Below are 19,868 nucleotides of genomic sequence, written 5' to 3' on the forward strand. Positions count from 1 at the left end.
ACCTATAACTAAAATGTCTGTTGCACAGGAATGGTTGTGTTGGTATTATATTGTTTAGACTGGCAGATGTTTTTTATTATTTAGTTGGTATGATTGAGGCAAGGCCAAAATAACAGATCAACCTCTCTGTGTCATGCAGCTGCACAAACTACATCCCTCAAAAATGACCATACAATTGAATCAACAGCTCTCTATGAAGTTTTAGCAAAAACTGAACAGTATCCAATATAACACAGAACAACAGTATTAATTATAAAGAGTAAAATGAATCATTAATAATGAATGTAATGAAGTATGAACACATTTTTGTTATACACAGCCAAATGACTAAATGTAATGTAATGTAATATGGACAACAAAACATGCACAACAAAGTATACAAATTATATTATATATGAGAATTTGGAAACATATTCAAGAACGAAGAATCAGTATACAAGAAAATATCTTCCACCACAGAAATACATACATGAGAAAATGATCATATTTACTCATCTTCACAGTTGGGACACTACTACTACTGATAACAATAATAACAACAATAATAATAACAATAATAATAATAATAATAATAATAATAATAATAATAATAATAATAATAATAATAATAATAATAACAATAATAATAACAACAACAATAATAATACTACTACTACTGATAATAATAATAATAATAATAATAATACTAATAATAATAATAATAATGAGAAGAAGATGAAACATTTAATCTATTTTTATTTACATATACAATTGATGTATTTTTTTTATTTTATCTTTTAACGGGCTCTCGAAGCCGGTGACGTCACATCAGCGCGACACTCATCTTTGTCAGTGAACAAAATGGCGTCTTATTGTTTGACTGTCACTAGGCTGCGGGTAAGAAAGCCTCATTTTACTTTTACAGAGAATTGACCTGTGCTGTTATCGAGTACATATGTGACTATTGATGTGTTCTGTCCTGGGGTTAAGCTGCTGTCTCTTAAAGCTGACTGGCAGCAAGTAAATGTAGACCAGACTCCGCACAGAGCCGCTGCTGTCAGGTCACGGTGTCCCAGTGTGACTTCTGGTTCTAACGGTTATAAACCAAGCTCGACCTAACAACAACAAATATTAAATTATGTTATTGTTAACAACAACAACAACATCCTGTTCAGTCAACATCACCTGTATAGTGGTTGTAAAGTGACCCAAATGTGCTAATGTTTGCAAGGTGATCGCAAGGTTACGGAGTTTTTTAGCTCCAGAGAGCCGCAGTTGCTGCCCAGCGCTAGTTGTCTGGTCCAGTGGATCATTTCAGACATGAAAGAATAGTAAGATAAAATAATAAGCAGTGTTTCTATTAAGAACATGACAGTTTAAAATCTGCAATGTTTTGGAAACAGCATAATTATATTTTATTTGTTGTTTTGTTTTTGCTGTTGTTTTTCGTCAATATATTAATTATGTTTAATTTAAACTTCAGAATAGTAATCAACAAACAGATAAATCAATCACACAGATTATGGCAGCATCATAAATAAACTCAGTTGTCAGTTTATTAGATGATGGAGTACTTTATTAATCCCAAAGGGGAACTGTAGTGTTATAGTTCTGCAGTGCTACTTCATAAAATCACAGAAACATTAGTAAGAACAATACTGTTAAAGGCTAAATTACACCAATCTGCCACAATGTCAAAACCACCTGACTAGTATAGTGGAGGCCCTCTTCTACCTCCACATAAACTCTGCTCTATTAAGACATGGACTTAGGCAAGACCTCTGAAGGAGTCCTATGGTATCTGGCATGTCAGGCACACTCACCTGCTCATCTACTTGATGTTGAATGAAAATTTAATTGATCAGAACTGGCAACTTTCCTCTATTGCTTTATGGACTAGTTCTGATGCTCACATGTTCATTGTAGGTGCTCTAGATAGAGAACATGAGTCAGCATGGGCACTGCGAGCGATCAAACTGGCTGTTCACTAGCTGCTAAATATATCCCACCCATTTACAAATGCCATTGTAATACAGTAGTCAGTGTAATTCACTTCACAGTTGTGTTAATTCAGTTGCTGATAAGGCTATGCAAAAGCTAAATACACAAACCAAAGTTTTATAATGTAAACCCAAGTAAATAAACTTCAGTAAAGTAAAAAGTAAAAAAATAGAGACTAACATGCATTATACATTAGTATAAGATCCTTTAGTGGACTGTATATTATTGCAGGGTTGGATTGGGTGTATTGAGATAACCATGTTAAACTAATGTAGTTGAAATAGTTCTCGAATCAATCCTCCTTCATGAAGGTAATAGTGTTCAGCTTTTATTCAAACTGTATCAAACAAGTTTTGCTCGACATGTATGATGATTTTTGAAGATGTAGTTTATGCTGCTGTAGGACTGCACTGTGTTGACAGCTATTATCACTTTTATGATGGAGGATTTATTGCAGGATTGTTACATAGGATTGCACATAAACATGTGCCTGCATCCATTATCACTGTAATTAAACATGAATGAATATATGAAGGAGAATAAATTACAGTGGTAACAACATCCCTGTTGTTGTTTGACACATACATCGTGATCAGTGTAGTTTTGAAAATAAGACAAAAATAGTGGCCAGACACTTAAAACGTTTTCTAGTCAACCCTTGAGGAGTATGCATGGCCAGTTTGAAAAAAAAAACCATGGTCCCTGTCCTCAGTCTGACTTTTTAAAAATGAAATGTTTAATTCATTAATTGAATCAATAAAATGTAGACAGCATTCATTATGGTGGCTTGATTTTATTTAGTCAGACAGGTTCTTCATTTACATATTATGGTTGTTGGAGTTTCTGCCCAAACACTGAAATTTGCCTGTGTCTTCTATCAAGACCCGTGTGTCTTTTAAAAACACCTGAATACAGTTTGTAGGGCTAGATAGGATTATTTACGTTTAAACCACGATTCACTTTGAAAAGTGCTAGCATGAGACTTAAATTCAGTCTACTCTGTGCTACCTATCCTACCCTCTCCCAGCTCTTTTATGCCCTTTTGCCAACTGCTTTATTCTACCATGCCTCATGTATTACTCCTTATCAAATTACAACAAATGTGAATGCACTCAAATGTAATAATTTCTGTTAAGGGGTTAGCGAGTGTGGTAGAGTCAGTCCCAGCAACCAGTGGATAAGACGTTGGGTACACCATGGACAGGTTGCCAGAGGGCTGACCCAGTCAAGACAGAGACAACCATTTACACTCACATTTACACTTGCGTTCAGTTCAGAGTCACCACATTAAACCAGAGTAAGTGAGGAAACCAGAGTACCTGGAGACCTGACTTGGGGACGTTTTTTGTCCACTTTTGCTGGTCTATTTACACTGGTTTTATGTAGTTAGCAGTGCTCCTCTGGTTTACTTCACACTGCATGTGATTTGTGTAATGATTTAATCACAGCCTATGTAGTGGTTCCACTACTGATTTTACAAACAGCATGTGTGTACTGTTAGTGCTCAAACATGGCTAACAGCGTAGGCGAGTGTTAAATCTTTTCCAGTGCATCAGCCTGTCAGTAACAGTCCAATAGGTGAGGTAACCCACTGCAATATGAGCCGTATAAACTTTCACCTGGTTTTCTCCCCTAGCACCTTCCACTAGATACAATACAAAACTAAAAGAGCAGGGTTCAGCTGGTTTAAAGGCAAGGCAACTTTATTTATGTAGCACAACACAAAGGACAGACTGTCATCGGCATGACAGTTTTTAAATAAATTAGGCCCTTTAAAGGCTTCTGTTGCAGGCGGTGGAAAAATACATCAAATGAAAATTTTAATTCATGTTCTGGTTACATTTCATCTGCCAAAATGTTGGTGCATTTCATCTTTATAATATAGTTTACCATATAATAACATTACACAAATCCTATTTAAAGAAACCTGAGTGTCAGTCTGGATTTATTTGGACTGTTTCATCATGAATGTGAACACAATCCTTATTATCAGGAGATAAAATATATAAAAGAGCAAAACGGAGGATTCTTCTTTTGTTTTTCTGTACGTGACATTTTTACATGCACCACTTGTCCAGTACAAGACTTAACTGTCCTCACCTGGTCATGTGTTATTGTTTAATTGCCTCTCTTTCCTTTATATAGTTATTATTTAACTTGGAACTTCTAAGTCATTGTTGTTTTGTTTTTTTTTCTGGTCTAGCTGGCCCTTGGAACTGGGGCAAGGAGATTTCATGTGTCTGCAGTGTTCAGCGCCAAGGCCAAGGTGGCCATGAGCCGCTTTGAGCCCAGCTCTAGCATCAACTACGAGAAACTACACGAGAACATCAACATAGTACGCAGGAGGTCAGCAGGTTCCCTTCTTAGAAGTCTTTGTTTATTACCGTTTGACTCATGAGGAATGGATGGTGTTTATTACAGCTGAACAGTAAATAATGTGGCATTTACAGTGTTGACTTGTCATGGTCCACCTGGCCCAGGAGGTTAGTGCGGATGTCCTAGTGTCCTACAAATTCAGTAACAGGAAAAGACTTGACTGACAAATAAAAGAACAGTTTTGCTGCTTTTATTGTCCATGATTCCCAGGCAACAGTCCAAATATAGTACTTCAAAAATTTTAAATTATTATATTATTGAAGCGAGAGATTAAAATCTCTGGAGGTAAAACTGATGTTCAGATAACCAGAAGCATTTCTGTTTAAATTTATTAATTCAACTTGATCTTTTACTACATCTTTCCCTTCATCCACCCCATCAGGTTAAACAGACCTCTCACTTTGTCAGAGAAGATTGTCTATGGCCACCTGGATGATCCAGCAGGGCAGGAGATTGACCGTGGTCGCACCTATTTGCGCCTCCGTCCAGACCGTGTGGGCATGCAGGATGCCACAGCTCAGATGGCAATGCTTCAGTTCATCAGCAGCGGTCTCCCCAAGGTGGCTGTTCCCTCCACCATCCACTGTGATCACCTGATTGAGGCTCAGATTGGAGGGGCTCAGGACCTGCAGAGAGCTAAAGTGAGGAGACATAGATGTATCGTAGTAAAGAGTGTTTTATATTGTGCTTATATTTTTATGTTAAAGTCATTTGCTATTGCCAGTAAATGAAATACTATTTTCACCTAATGAGATGCATGTTTGCCTTCCTGCTATGCTACCGTTTTCCTTTTTGCCATATAATAAAATCAGATAGGCAAGAGATAATTTCTTGTTCATGCCTCAATAGAGTGAATTTAAATAATCTAGCCTAGATGATACAAAAGCATTTACTGTATGATCTTCTCAACATCTGAACGATATCCACAACAAAGCCTGTGTTCTTGTAAAGTGCATAACCAACTTCTCTATAGCTACATAAATTTGTCCTCTGACTTTGGCCTCAGTTTATTACGAGGATTTGTCAGTTACTGTGGCTACAATAACATTTCACATTGCAATATATTCTGAAAAATACATTTTTGTCAGAGGTAGTGTGCATTCAGGTTGGTGTTATATAATTTTTTATTATTATTTGGGCAACATTTGTTTCTTACCAAAAAAGTTAGTCTCTGAAGTATTGATCAAATTATGTAGTTAACCAAAAGTCTGGAAATGATATTGAATAACAGGATTTAGAATTAAATACTGCAGCAGATTAATGAATTTATCAACAACTGAAATACCATAGCAAAAGCCTATCTCCTCTCTAATTAATCTGAACACAGGAGGTGAACCAAGAAGTGTATAACTTTCTTGCAACTGCTGCGGCCAAATATGGAGTTGGCTTCTGGAAACCAGGCTCTGGGATCATCCATCAGGTACATTACTCTGATTTATAGTGATGCTATAAATGTCTTACTCTCACTTCTACAGTACTACACCTCACAGAATAATCTCAGAAACATCCTTATTAGATGTAATATAAACCGCCATGGTGATTGTTCTATAAATAAGCATTTGTTGAAATGTGCTCCATCTGAAATATACGCCCCATAAGGAAAACCTGTTACTGACTCTCAATGTCCCTCAACCCTGAATGACAGATCATCCTGGAGAACTATGCCTATCCTGGTGTGATGCTGATTGGTACCGACTCCCACACTCCAAATGGCGGTGGCCTAGGGGGCATCTGTATTGGAGTGGGTGGAGCAGATGCCGTGGATGTCATGGCTGGAATCCCTTGGGAGCTCAAGTGTCCTAAAGTGAGTTCTTGACATTTTAAACCCATTAACTTCCACTACCCTCTACTACAGATATCCCAGAACGCTTGTTGTGTTTTTCTTTTTGTTTAAGCCTGTGATTTTTTTTCTCCAGGTAATTGGAGTAAGACTGACAGGGACCCTTTCTGGTTGGACCTCTCCAAAGGATGTCATCCTGAAGGTGGCTGGCATCCTGACTGTAAAAGGCGGCACTGGAGCCATCGTGGAGTATCATGGACCTGGAGTTGATTCCATCTCATGCACTGGTAAGGATGAGATGATTAATAATAATATACATAATAATGATACATTTCTTCAACTTCAGTGACATACAATTTACCCTAAAGTTAAAATGACACTTTAATTTGTCAGGAATGGCCACTATCTGTAACATGGGTGCTGAGATTGGAGCCACCACATCAGTTTTCCCCTACAACCACCGCATGAAGACATACCTGGAGAAAACCGGCCGTGGAGGTCAGAAATTTTTTTGTGTTTATGTTTTTACTCTTTCTTGGCTGTGTCTTAACTCCTATGTTGTCTCCTTCTTTATTCCCTCTCAGAGATCGGCTCACTAGCTGATCAGTTCAAAGATGACTTGGTCCCAGACAAGGACTGTGAATATGACCAGATTATTGAGATTAACCTGAGTGAGGTGAGTTTTACTTCCTGACATCAGTCATGTAATGCAGAGCATGTTCCAAACCCATACTGTACCATTTCTGTACAGTATGTACTATATGTTAATCATCACACGGTACTGTTTTAGCCCTTAGCATACAGAAGAAAATCAACTGTGTAATTTTATACTAACAGGAAATATATGTACTCAGGAATGTTAGACTTTGACTTAACATCTGTCCTCAGATGTTTCTGAAGTTGTTTCACCACTTCCCATACATGATTTTAATGTTGTCCTGCTACATACAGTGTATCTTCTTTTGTGCACAGTGTTGTAGTAGAATGATGCATTTATTCTGGTTCAATGTTATTTTGCTACTTTTCCAACATGAACACATCAGATACATTACACTGCCTACAAATTATTTCTCATTAGGTAAATCAAGGTGTGTTATTTCTTCGGTGTCCAATCCACTAAATGCTAGCTTTGTACTGTGCTTTTTTGTTTGTGTTTTGAAATATGCTGAATTTAGAAAACATATTTATAATATATGCAAATGTTTGCCATTGCCCGGATTGTGACTGTTCTTCATTCTGCTTTGTTTCACTCAAACTCAAATAGTTGAAACCCCACATCAACGGACCATTCACCCCCGACCTGGCCCACCCTGTGTCTGAGGTTGGAGCCATAGCTAAGAAGAGTGGCTGGCCCCTGGAGGTTAAAGTTGGTCAGTATCAGTTGACACAGCCATATAACCTTTGAATTTTTAATATCTAGTATGCTTAGTTTAGTGAAATTTGATATTACATTCTTTGTTCTTGGTTTGTTCTTTGTTATTGGCTTTATATGACCAGATCATGTTACAGCTCTATCAATGACTTACCAGAAGGAGGAGTGATTGCAGTATAATTCCAGTTGCTGACAAACTGAATATAATTATGATTGAAATGTACTGTATAATTACAGGCGTGTTTGTCCTTTGTCTCCACTCCTCTTCAACTATTTTCTTTCCGTTTCACATGCAAGATGCTGTATAAAAAATAAATGACTTACTTCCAAACGGTCACTGTAACTGTGTACTCCCTCACTTAAGTTTCCTACATCTCCTCTTACAAACTCTTGCAGGTCTGATTGGCAGCTGCACCAACTCCAGCTATGAGGACATGGGCCGAGCAGCCTCTTTGGCAAAGCAGGCTCTGGATAAAGGTCTGAAGTGCAAGGCCCAGTTCACAGTCACCCCTGGTTCTGAACAGATTCGTGCCACCATTGAGAGGGATGGATATGTGAGTCAAATTCCAACATAAACTAAGACTTTAATTTAGCATTTCTAACATAACATACATGTATAATTCTGTGCTTTAAAGGATGCAAGAAATATTTTTTTAACAACCATTATGTCCCTTTTCTAGGCCAAGATCCTGAGAGATGTGGGTGGGGTTGTACTCGCCAATGCTTGTGGACCCTGCATTGGACAGTGGGACAGGTGTGCACTGGCCAGATGTCCCTCAGTTATTTCTCACATGAAGACAGCTTTGATGATCATTTGTCTATTACCACTTTTAGATTACTTTTTCTATTGATCAACACTGTTTCATGATATGAATTAATTCACATTAAGTGTTTTGTGAATATTCAGGGAAGACAAATAGAACAGTTTTTAAACAGGCAACATATGGTACAAAAAGAGTAAAGTCTGACAATCGAATCAAGTGATGGAGGTTAAATGAATGACATCAATCCAATGTGCCCTGTGTTTTGTCTTTCTTTAGGAAAGACGTGAAAAAAGGAGAGAAGAACACAATCGTCACGTCCTTCAACAGGAACTTCACTGCCAGGAATGATGCTAATCCAGCTACTCATGCCTTTGTCACCTCCCCTGAGGTAATAAAGTCAAGCAAAATACAAGCTCACCAATTCATATCCGCATGTGCATCAGTTCACTGAATTATTTAGATATAATATTTGCACAGCATTGTGAGTGAGTATCAGTGAGTTACTTTACTAAATAAAAACATTGACAATTTCCTTGTCATTTAATTCAATGTAGATTGTCACTGCTTTGGCTCTTGCTGGGACTCTCAACTTCAACCCTGAGACAGACTACCTGACCACTCCTAATGGAGAGAAGTTCAAACTGGAAGCTCCCACTGGTGATGAGCTCCCCTCCAGAGACTTTGACCCAGGCCAAGACACCTACCAGCACCCCCCAGCTGAGAGCAGCTCAGTCAAGGTGTGTTATTTTTAACATACAGAGACTAATCTTGATAATCCAGAAAGCAGCCCAACACCCATGGAACAAACTCTTTCATACCACAATTTGAACCATGTACATAAAAGAGTAAGCAGCTGTAAGCTAACAGCATGATCAAAGCTTGTTTAGACAGCAGTGTGTGACCTGACAGTTATTAGAAAGAGGTTTGTATGTGTTCAGAAAAATTCTGTTTTATCTGGGAGTTGTCATTGGATGAAAAGCTTGTGTTTTGAAGAGCTGATTGAATTTTTATTTCAGGTGGATGTGAATCCTGCTAGCAACCGTCTGCAGCTGCTGGAGCCCTTTGACAAGTGGCATGGAAAAGACCTGGAAAACATGAGGATCCTCATCAAGGTAAGGAAGGAAAGATGGGGTTGATGTGCAAGTGAAGTTTATCTAAATGACATCTTACAAGTTAGGTTGGCTTGGATAATAAAACATGTACTGGTAAATCTTAATGTCAACAATCAAGTAAACCACAGACAGCATCTTGTTATTCAGTGCTGTTAATGTCCAAAACTAATATAGATACATCACAGTTTTACTGGGTGACATGTTGCTTCACTCACATAAGCACACACTGTAGTTTTATCAGTCACAAATACACCGTCACAAGAATGCCAAGCATGTATCAATCCATGAAAATAGTAGTAATAGTAATAGTAATAACCCGATATCAGTTTTTATAATTCACATTTTGCTGAGAATGAGAAAAAGCTAATAATTACACACATAATCAGTGAAGAGCTCTGTAGTGACAAAAGCTTTTGTATAAAGTTGACTGAAACTCCAATGAATCATAAATTGAATAGCATTAAATGTCCCATTTTGTTCATAACTTAATTCTTTCATCTTCTCCTCTTCCTTTTCTTTGCCTCCACTGCTATAGGTGAAGGGAAAGTGCACCACTGATCACATTAGTGCTGCAGGACCCTGGCTCAAATTCCGTGGTCACCTAGATAACATCTCCAACAATTTGCTGATTGGTGCTGTCAACATTGAGAATGATGCTGTCAACAAGGTGAAGAACCAGCTGACAGGAGAGTACGGAGGTGTGCCCGATGTGGCGCGCCAGTACAAGGTGATTTTAGACAGGGAACAAGGTGGATTCATTAAGTTATACAATGACTTAATTTGCAACACATGACCTGTTGTATGTTCATGTTGATTTTTTTTCTCAACAGCCAGTTTACCTTATTTTTTTATTTTGTTTACCTGTATACAACAGGCCAGTGGAGTGAACTGGGTGGTGGTTGGAGACGAGAACTACGGAGAAGGGTCCAGCAGAGAGCATGCCGCCCTGGAGCCACGACACCTGGGAGGAAGGGCCATTATTGTCAAGAGCTTTGCCAGAATCCATGGTATGTCTCAGTAAAAACATGCAAACATCCATAGCCCCTGTCAGACGTGCACCCTTTCCATGAATTTGACATGATCCAAATGCGTCAGCACTTTAATCATTACAGTAATATTACAAGGTTGGACCTAGTAAGATTTGTGTGTCTCTGTCAAAACAGTACAAGTCTGAACTTCATGCAGGCACCAGGGTTATTATCTAAAATGAAAACTAATTTTAATCAAGTGTAGAAGTAAGATCAAAATGTCAGGGAGGAAACATGGGAGCTTTCGGACTATTTCAAATTGTAGACAGACCACAAGTAAATCCACAATCGTACCTTTTTGTCTGTTTCTAACTATAGTCATTTCGGGTATCAGCGTCTGTGGCACAGTAATCAGAAGTAAAATGACAACAAAGCTTAGTCTAAGGTTTACATCAGCACATTGTTGATGGGGGACAAAAAATCCAGGGAGAACGAGCACGGAGGGAAACATTTGCACCCAGTCAATGTCTGAATGACAGAAAGCGTCTCTTTTACAGTTTGTCGACTTTCTCTGTCTGTAACATTTTAAAGATATTCTGGGGTATGAAAAAGGAATTGTGCTTACACTCTTACACCTGTTTTTATGAAAGGTACAGGCAACACGAAAAGCAGTGTCTTAATAGTTGTGACAAGCAGTGAATTGATGATTATTTAGTGTGGCATGTTTACAGTTTGCCAGAATGAAGATGTGTCCAGCAGTGTCTAAGAGAGTTATAATTACAGTCCATTAGTGCCATGGGTAGATGAAAGCCTGTCTGATATGAGGAATGTTTCTTTCATTTGTGTAAAAACATTTTCCATAAGCTGTTGCTTTTAGTAAATAGAGCTATGAAAGCTGTATGAAAAGCTTTCAACATCCTCTTGTCTTGAGGATATAAAGACTTCCCACAGCATAGATTTTGTATAAAATGGTGTAAATGCTGCTAATCAATAACATAGAGACACATTTACTCATATTCAATGTCCTCCATGACCTTGTATTTCTATGTAACAGATATACTCCCATCAAACAGAGGGCCCCTATCCTGTTACCTGAGGGAAGTACAGCATGAGTCAGTATCTTGCTGTTATGTGTTATTTTTCCATCTTTACAGAGACTAACCTGAAGAAGCAGGGCCTGCTGCCTCTGACTTTCGCCAACCCTCAGGACTACGACAGAATTCGCCCCGATGACAAGATTTCAATCACCGGCTTGAAGTCTCTTGCTCCTGGAAAGGTGAGCTGTATTCTGCATTGACAAGATTATGTTGTAGAAAACTTGATAAATGCTTTACACATAGATTTTGTATCGTCCTCCAGCAACTGACAGCAGAGATCAAGCACAGTGATGGCAGCCAGGAGTCCATCTCTCTAAACCACACCTTCAATGAGACCCAGATCGAGTGGTTTAAAGCTGGGTCTGCCCTGAACAGGATGAAGGAGCTTCAGTAATTGGTGGCAAGGAGGAAGGTGGGCCCTGTAGGGTCCATTGAGGGTATTTGGTGTAGAAGTATGAGCCTAGAGAGGGGCATTGCAAAGAGGGAGAGAATGTTAGATGGTAACCAGACTGGGTTTGGTAATAGCTGCAGTCATGTTCTGTTAAAGAAAGAAGACAAAAATGCAAACACCCACTCACATACACACACACACACACACAAACAATGTCGCTGTACAGATGAAAAGCGCACACACACACACGACACGAGCACGTACATCCGCAGACAGGATTACTGTGAAAGCACTAAACATCAATAGGCAGAATCACACAGTTGCACTTGAACAATTACACATAACCAAAGCTTTAGTGTGTCTCTGTTATAGGCAGCGTCGTTGGTACTGATAGCACTCCTCAGTTTAAAATAACATTTCTCACGTTTATTTGTTAATTGTAGCACTTGTTTCATACACAGAGACCTTTTCTTTTTTCTTTTTCTCTCTATTAAATGTGGGCGGTATTTTCCTGTTTGCAACAGATTAGATTCACTACTTTATTTCTCTAAGCTCTACTGAAACAGACTTGTTGGGAGCATTAACATAAAAGCATTACTCACAATCGGCTCTACTGTATGTCTTTAATGACTCTAATGTATCTAACATACAAGTTAGATTCATACCCTGAATTAATAAAATTAGATACAAAATGTTATTAAAACAAACAGCTTCATGTTAACTACCATATCCACTCCAAGACAAGACATTTCTCCTCTTTTATCGTTGTTCCATCCAAACAGCTCCATAAGCTCACATGAATGTATTATTAACCTTATTCTATCTCTATAATACAGCTCACACACCAAACGGTGATAAACTCCACTAGTTATCCATTGACTTGATTTGACTTTATTGACTTTACTCAGACTAGTTCACTCCTGTTCAGCCTGAATCTCTGTACACTCCCTGCTTTGTGCATTATATAACCCTTAAGTGTGGAAACTTTCCTGTATGTTGTTAGGTTAGTGCTAGCCTTGCCATTTTTATTCTCCTTTCATATGTGTTTTTCTCATGTGTGTGAAAGAAAAAGATGAATGATGTTCTTTATTCAGGTTGACATCGGTATGCGTTTGCATCTGTCTGTTCCTCTTTGCTCATCTCCTTTTGTATTCACAAGGCTGGCTCATGCAGTAAAAACCAAAACCTTTTGTCTGGTGAAATAGACTAGGCAGTAAAGCTGCACTAGGCAAGATCATTATGTAAATTTCTGGTGTATAGACACATAAGATCCTCTTCGAATGCAGTCCGGATAAAGCTCTATATCTATAGTAGATTTTCTGTTTTGTCATCTTATCTTATCCTATCCTATTAAAATCCACTTCACTGTCCTCTGGAGCTGCCTGTGTGAAGTTGTCTTGTGTAGTTTTAATGGGAGATGACAGACTGCGTTTGTCATTGAACTCAATGCTTTTTCAGGCCCACAGCATGGGAAGGCTTGGTGTCTTCTTACACAAACTAACGCACAATCTAGTGTCAGTATGCCTGCACACTAGTACTTAGTGTTAGAAAAGTAGTTTTAGGTGTGCTTTGCCAAGCATTTGTTTTCTGCAGAAATCATCTTGAGAGTACAGCTTGTTTGTGTGTGTCTCTGTAGGACTGACATACATCGTGTTTGTAATAAGACTGTATGAACTAGTCTTGCTCTAATGTATAGCTAGAGTGCACCACTGAAACAGCACAGATACATATAGATATGAACTTAGAGATGTTTGATGTTACTGCTTCTGTTTTATGTGGGAGTACTTATGGTCCCATGTGGTTAATTCTGATCACCATGCAGAAAATCTATAAATCTGTAATTCTGCCGCCACAGAAGTTAAAAGGTTTTGGATTCATTCCCTAAGATAAATACCTATGTGCTAAAAAGTGTCTGAAAACATTGTTGAGTTTGGATTTGTGTGCAAATGATGACATATAGCTTCACTTTGTATAGGGGTGTGTAAATAAAAATCATTATATAGAGATATATATATATATATAAACAAAGAGAGAGATCAACTGCTGTATGCTGCCATTCTAAATGAGAGTTTAGAACTGTTTGTCCACTTCCTGTAACTTGGTGTCATGACAGTGTCCCCCATGTAGTCTTTATTAACGTCTTCACAGACAAGTTGACACATGGATTGTGGGTAAAACTTAAACATGGATACTGGATTGTAGCTGTCTGACAGCTAAAAGGTTTTTATGAAGGTGACTATTCTGTTATTTTCTTAGTTTCTGCTTGTGTTCAATTTACATTTCATCATCAGAGAATCGTACAGTATTTACTGCCAAAAATGCCTAATCAAAATTTTAGTTATATGGGAAGAATCTCCCATTTTATTTAAAAAAAAAATCTTACCACTTCATAATAATTTGAGTACATACAAGGCATTTTGTCCTTCAGAATATCATTCATTTTATCCTCCAATTTCTTCTGTCTGCACATTTTAAACAGCCGGCAGTGAAAAGGTTTATACTGTGATGTAAGATTGTGCTTTGGTGTTCATTGGTCGAGGCCTTTGAATTGTAAAAGTGCAACTGTAAACTGACAAATGAAGGGATTGTGCGGTTGCATCTCTGCTTTGTAATTTTGTACTTGAAACTCATGTGCTCTGTTTGGTCAGGCTTTCCTCTCATATATTTTAAATCAGTTATCATTTGATCAGATAAAATGACTAAAATGATGTGATGATGATTCCTCTCACACTCCTGTTTCAGCATTAAACCTGATTTTGTAAAAGATTATTTGAAATGCCTGCAGTTTTGTAGCTTGTGGGAATGAAAATTACTTGACATTTACAAAATTACATCTGGTAAAAATTAAAATGGTTAATAAAGATAAAATTCTGAATTGAATATTTTGGTGTTTTCTTTCATTTTAACATTCTCAGTATAGCAGTGTTACTCTTTATGTACTTGTGTCTGAGAAGAATTTGCTTTATTTAGTGATTTAATGAACATATAGTACAACTATAAATGACACATTTATTCTTTTAATTTCTCTGTTCACGTTTTAAATACATACACAGCACACTAAACCTACATTTGTATATTACATACCTGTGCATATCATTAGTAAAACGTTATAGTCCAAGCACAGAACTATCTACAAATTTTGTGTACAAGTGGAAACTGGTTCTGCTGGAGGTTTTTCCTCTCCACTGTCGCCCACTGCTGCTGAACAGGGATTTGTTGGGTTAGCTATATAATTCTGTACATTATTAGCTTTAGAAAAACATTTTTTAATGTATTAACATTAAAATGATATATATTTAACCTGCTAATATTATGTGAACGTTATGATTACAGTAAAAAAACAACATTACATTAGGTTACTAAGGAATCTGAAAATGTGCGCTGTTCCTTTAAGTTTTGCGACATGTCGTAAAAACGCACTGTCGTAAATAATCACATGGGTGCATCATGGATGTTTGCTAAGCTGTTGCTCAGTATTTACACATTTTGTGGCGTTGTTAGTCACATTGTGAGCATTTTTTAAAATATCCTGTTCATAATTTTTCAGAAAAGAAAACAAGAAATGTTATTCTGATATATCAGCGTCTCGTCTTGTTGTCACGCCGACAGCTTAGTCTGTTTGTTGGAGCACAGGTGCTCCGTGTTTAGTTGTGTTAGAGAGTAACGTTATCGTTACCTGTACTCGGTCTGTGTTTATCGTTACCTGTACTCGGTCTGTGTTTATCGTTACCTGTACTCGGTCTGTGTTTATCGTTACCTGTACTCGGTCTGTGGTTTATCGTTACCTGTACTCGGTCTGTGGTTATCGTTACCTGTACTCGGTCTGTGGTTATCGTTACCTGTACTCGGTCTGTGTTTATCGTTACCTGTACTCGGTCTGTGGTTATCGTTACCTGTACCGTCGTTACCTGTACTCGGTCTGTGGTTATCGTTACCTGTACTCGGTCTGTGTTTATCGTTACCTGTACTCGGTCTGTGGTTATCGTTACCTGTACTCGGTCTGCGTCATGTTCGTGTTGGTGGAGATGGTGGACACTGTCAGGATCCCTCCGTGGTTCTTCCAAAGACAACTGAACGAGGCCGTGGCCGAGGAGCTCAACAAGAAACTGGCCAACAAGGTGTGTTAACGTGCACCAGCAGCATTATTAACTGAATTCAAGTTCAAAGTCTCACACAGCAGCAAAAATAATGATAATAGTATTATTTTGATGAGTTTATTGAGATAAAAAGAATCTTAGTGGCAAACAAAGAAAGAAAGGCAAACCTACTGACACATGAACACTTTACAACTTTAAATGAATGGTTGTATATGTGATGTCTGTATTGTTTAATTTATTGATTTGCACATTCTGTGTTTTTAATTGTAAGAATATAACTAATGCATTTAACACTGTGACTGTCTTTGTCTGCATTTGTTAAATCTGCTCTTATCGCCTCAGGTCGTCTACAACGTTGGCCTCTGCATCTGCTTGTACGACATCACTAAACTAGAGGATTCCTACATATTCCCAGGGGACGGAGCCTCACACACCAAAGGTATGATAATGATAACAGAACTAAGAATTCACATGAACAAATCAGAGGTTACGTTGTGGGTACGGTGAGGCTGAGGTTTATTTTTTTCCTGCTGATTTTATCACTTCTTCCTTTGGTCTTTTGTGACAGTTCACTTCAGGTACGTTGTTTTTCACCCTTTCCTCGATGAGATCCTGGTCGGCAAGATCAAATACTGCAGTCAGGAGGGAGTTCATGGTAATTTCTGTTCTTGCTTTTGAACATGTTTGATTCAGTCTTCATAAATGTGTGTGTCAAGTCCTCAATACAATAAAAAGGAACAAAAGTAAAGGATTCTGTTACTGAACTGTGGATCACACTGACTGCACATGGTTTCTCTCTGTTTTAGTGACGATGGACTTCTTCGATGACATTCTTATTCCACCAGAGTCACTTCAACAACCAGCGAAATTGTATCCTAACATCAAGTGTTTTGTCTCAACCCAATTTAACCAGCTGTAAAATCCAAAACCTTGTTTCTTATCATAAATACACAGCGTATACTGACTTCCATTACAGGTGAAAGTAGAAATGATTAATCTAAACCTTTACCCTCATACTTACAGAAAAATCTAATAAACAATGAAGATTTTTCTGTAGGAAAAGACACAAAAGACAAACATTTGTGACTTTATAGTCTGAAGTCTACAAAATTATCCAAAAATTCTAATACATGTTCCAAACCTTTGTTGAAAAACTTCAGCTCTTTACACCTGCTGCAGCAACTGTTCTAAAGTAGTTGATAAACAATCTAAGATTATTCTAGTTAATATAATTATCTAGGATAATCTTTCATAAATTTTAATATACTAAGAAAAAAATATAACTGCATGTCAGCATGCAAATAACAATAAATAATATTCAACAGCAAAAATAAATTTGTCCCATAACACCATATAAATGCATACAGAATACTAGTGACAGTGAATACAGTGAATCCCTTTACTGTTAGTCTTTACTGTCTGTACAACAGTGACACCTTCTGTTGTGGAAAAAGTTCCCAAAAACCTTCCAACAGGAAAATATGAAGGAAAACTTAGGCAGAGCAACAGAGGAGCAATTGCTCTGCCATTATGGACTAATGGTTAAATGGCAAATGAGAGTGTAGAGCACTTAAAAGATTTGTATTTGTGTAGTCACCAGTATAAAAATACACATAATAATAACCAGTTAGGACCAACAAATCTTTTCCTATAAAACACAGTGACATGAACAGTAGCTGCCAGCTGTAATAAATTAATTGGCACTGTAATAAACGGCATGCAGTGGTTTAAAAGTAGTGGTTGTGGTTCCTTACCTGCATCATCAGTGATGAAGCAGAGCAGGTGTGGCTTTGGGAGTATGAGACCGATGAGGGGGCTCATGACCTGTACATGGACCAAGGAGAGGAGATCCGTTTTCGAGTGGCAGATGAAGTCTTTGTGGATACATCGCCGACGGGCCCAGCCACTGCAGCGAGTGACACGCCAGCACAGCCGGGACAGTCAACGGCGCCGCCAGCAGAAGACAACGGAGAGAAGAAAGAGGCACCGTACACCCTGATTGTAAGAACACAACTTATGACTCCATAGTGGTGTGTTTGAAGGCACATGCACAGAGGCAAGGTTATAAAAGCTGAGTGGCACTATAGTTAGTCAGTCCTCTAAGGCTTTCTGTACCGACCATGAAAGTTTACCTTCACAAGTTTTAAAGAATCAAGGTTTTAATGCCTGTGAGGCCAAACTATCCTACAACATTCAGTTTTTTAATGCTACACAATTGGAAAAAGTAAGTGAAATCTATTTATGGCATCAGTAACCTTAGGTGAACACTTCCTGTACCTGTGGATTAAACCTGCACAATCTCCAGGAGGAACTTTTTCCTCACAGAACTGCTTCAGGTCAGACATATTCTTAGGATGTCTGAAGTGAACCGCACTTTTCATGTCATTTCAGCATCTCTGTTGGGTTTAGGGTCTGGGCTTTGACTGGACCACTGCAAAAGGTGGATTTTGTGTCTCTGAAGCCATTCTGTAATAGATTTATGCTGATGTTTCGGGTCCTTCTGCAACACACCTCCTACCTAGATTTATAAATGTTACTGAGGCAACAAAGTCGCCCCAAATCAACATAAAAACTACATTAAAGTGTCCAGTATCTAATATATAATAGTTTCTCCTAATGCAGGAGCAGCTGGATTATAAACAATTGCATAGTTAGTATAAGCTAACTATACTATGTGCATGTTGGACCTTCTTCTTGTCCCTCTTCAAGGCCATCACTGTTTACAGCTAGTCACAAGGTCTACCTGATTTGTGCTTGTTTAAAATATCATTGCTATAAGTGGTGCTTGTGACTTTGCACTTGCAGCCAAAGTAGAAACAGAGTCATGGATCAAAAGTAATTTTGTGAATTTGTTTCAGGGGACCATCTGTGAGCCTGGGCTCGGACTACTGTCGTGGTGGAACAGTTAGTGCTGTACAGGAAGAACAGAGTGTCTGACTGGTTGTTACGAAGAGTTCAAACATCGTGATTGGTCAGAGAGATGGGGGACGGTCAGCTGGAGACATGGGACTCTTATGTTTCATCAAGGAAGTCAAGAGACAGAGTGGAGCTGCTTTCTGAACCAAGAAACTAGTTGGTGTAGAGGTGACGGATGTGAACTCTGTCATACCAAGACTGACTGTAGAAGTAAATGCAGTCCTACATGTGCCTGCTGAAAACTGATTATACTACAGTGGCCATGAGAGGTCAACACACTGCATCTTAACAAAATGTAATTAAGAAAACAACATCAACTTAATAATGGAGGTTTTAAAAACTTGCTGCAGGACGAGAAAACAACCAAATAAAGTGCTGTTTTCGTAATTTCACTGTTTTGTCTATTTGTTAAGCTGCAGTGTGTCGAGCAGAGGGCAGTGGGACCATACAGTATAAAACAAGAGGCAAATAATGAATATGTTGAATAATTTGAACCATGATATCATAACATCCTCGGCGTGATGCTAGGATTACACAGGTGACAACATCTGACTTAATTGGCTCAGAATAGGAGTAGGTATGAACGATTTAATAGCAGGGCTGTAACGTACAGGTCTACCTACTGAAGTGTCTGGTGAATGTTGCAGTAAAAGAGACGTTTGTTAAACTAAAGGTTTGCATTTTTTAAAATATTGTGACTATCCTTGTTTATGTGCACACATCCTCAGTTTATTTAACAGCCTTGTAATATATTGTATTTCTCTTTTCTCTCGTAGTAAAAAAGCATCACCAGCTTGTGTGTATTTGTCATTTTGTGTGATTATAGGAAGTAAATCAACAAGGATTAGTGAGCGGCCTTTAAATCCTACTGTCTGAAGGGCGGTGAAGGACGGCAGAGGCCTGTTGGTTTATAACAGAGCTGCACTCTTAATGTTGTTAACTCCTCAGTGACACACACTTTTTGTGGTTCAGTCAGAAATGTGGTGGGTGTGTTTCATGTGACAGCTGCATGGGC

The 19,868-nt window shown here is 38.2% G+C and overlaps 2 protein-coding genes across 2 annotated transcripts; both read left to right on the forward strand.

Moving 5' to 3' along the window:
- The first annotated feature begins 811 nt into the window (after positions 1–811).
- Positions 812–14,145, forward strand: LOC113152505 (aconitate hydratase, mitochondrial). The gene is made up of 18 exons (XM_026345771.1): positions 812–876; positions 4,184–4,326; positions 4,739–4,997; positions 5,684–5,776; positions 6,002–6,160; positions 6,273–6,423; positions 6,530–6,634; positions 6,721–6,812; positions 7,401–7,506; positions 7,905–8,062; positions 8,189–8,262; positions 8,549–8,660; positions 8,827–9,009; positions 9,289–9,384; positions 9,920–10,111; positions 10,259–10,391; positions 11,507–11,628; positions 11,712–14,145. Exons 1-18 carry the CDS (start codon positions 841–843, stop codon positions 11,841–11,843), a joined length of 2,346 nt encoding a protein of 781 aa, XP_026201556.1. The 5' UTR covers positions 812–840; the 3' UTR covers positions 11,844–14,145.
- Positions 14,146–15,816: 1,671 nt separating this feature from the next.
- polr3h (polymerase (RNA) III (DNA directed) polypeptide H) lies at positions 15,817–19,620 on the forward strand. Its single transcript, XM_026346224.1, has 6 exons — positions 15,817–15,958; positions 16,280–16,376; positions 16,506–16,592; positions 16,744–16,807; positions 17,704–17,938; positions 18,796–19,620. Exons 1-6 carry the CDS (start codon positions 15,848–15,850, stop codon positions 18,844–18,846), a joined length of 645 nt encoding a protein of 214 aa, XP_026202009.1. The 5' UTR covers positions 15,817–15,847; the 3' UTR covers positions 18,847–19,620.
- The last annotated feature ends 248 nt before the right edge of the window (positions 19,621–19,868 follow it).

The sequence above is a fragment of the Anabas testudineus genome, chromosome 8 (genome assembly GCF_900324465.2).
Source record: "Anabas testudineus chromosome 8, fAnaTes1.2, whole genome shotgun sequence".
In the NCBI taxonomy this organism is placed as follows: Eukaryota; Metazoa; Chordata; class Actinopteri; order Anabantiformes; family Anabantidae; genus Anabas; species Anabas testudineus.

Excerpts from the sequence above, each read along its gene's own strand:
- polr3h (XM_026346224.1), top strand. The coding sequence starts at position 15,848 with ATGTTCGTGTTGGTGGAGATGGTGGACACTGTCAGGATCCCTCCGTGG. Across the intron at positions 16,593-16,743 it reads CAGTCAGGAGGGAGTTCATG|TGACGATGGACTTCTTCGAT; the intron begins GTAATTTCTGTT and ends TCTCTGTTTTAG. Across the intron at positions 16,808-17,703 it reads CTTCAACAACCAGCGAAATT|TGATGAAGCAGAGCAGGTGT; the intron begins GTATCCTAACAT and ends CTGCATCATCAG.
- LOC113152505 (XM_026345771.1), top strand. The coding sequence starts at position 841 with ATGGCGTCTTATTGTTTGACTGTCACTAGGCTGCGG. Across the intron at positions 6,161-6,272 it reads GGGAGCTCAAGTGTCCTAAA|GTAATTGGAGTAAGACTGAC; the intron begins GTGAGTTCTTGA and ends TTTTTTCTCCAG. Across the intron at positions 10,112-10,258 it reads ATGTGGCGCGCCAGTACAAG|GCCAGTGGAGTGAACTGGGT; the intron begins GTGATTTTAGAC and ends TGTATACAACAG.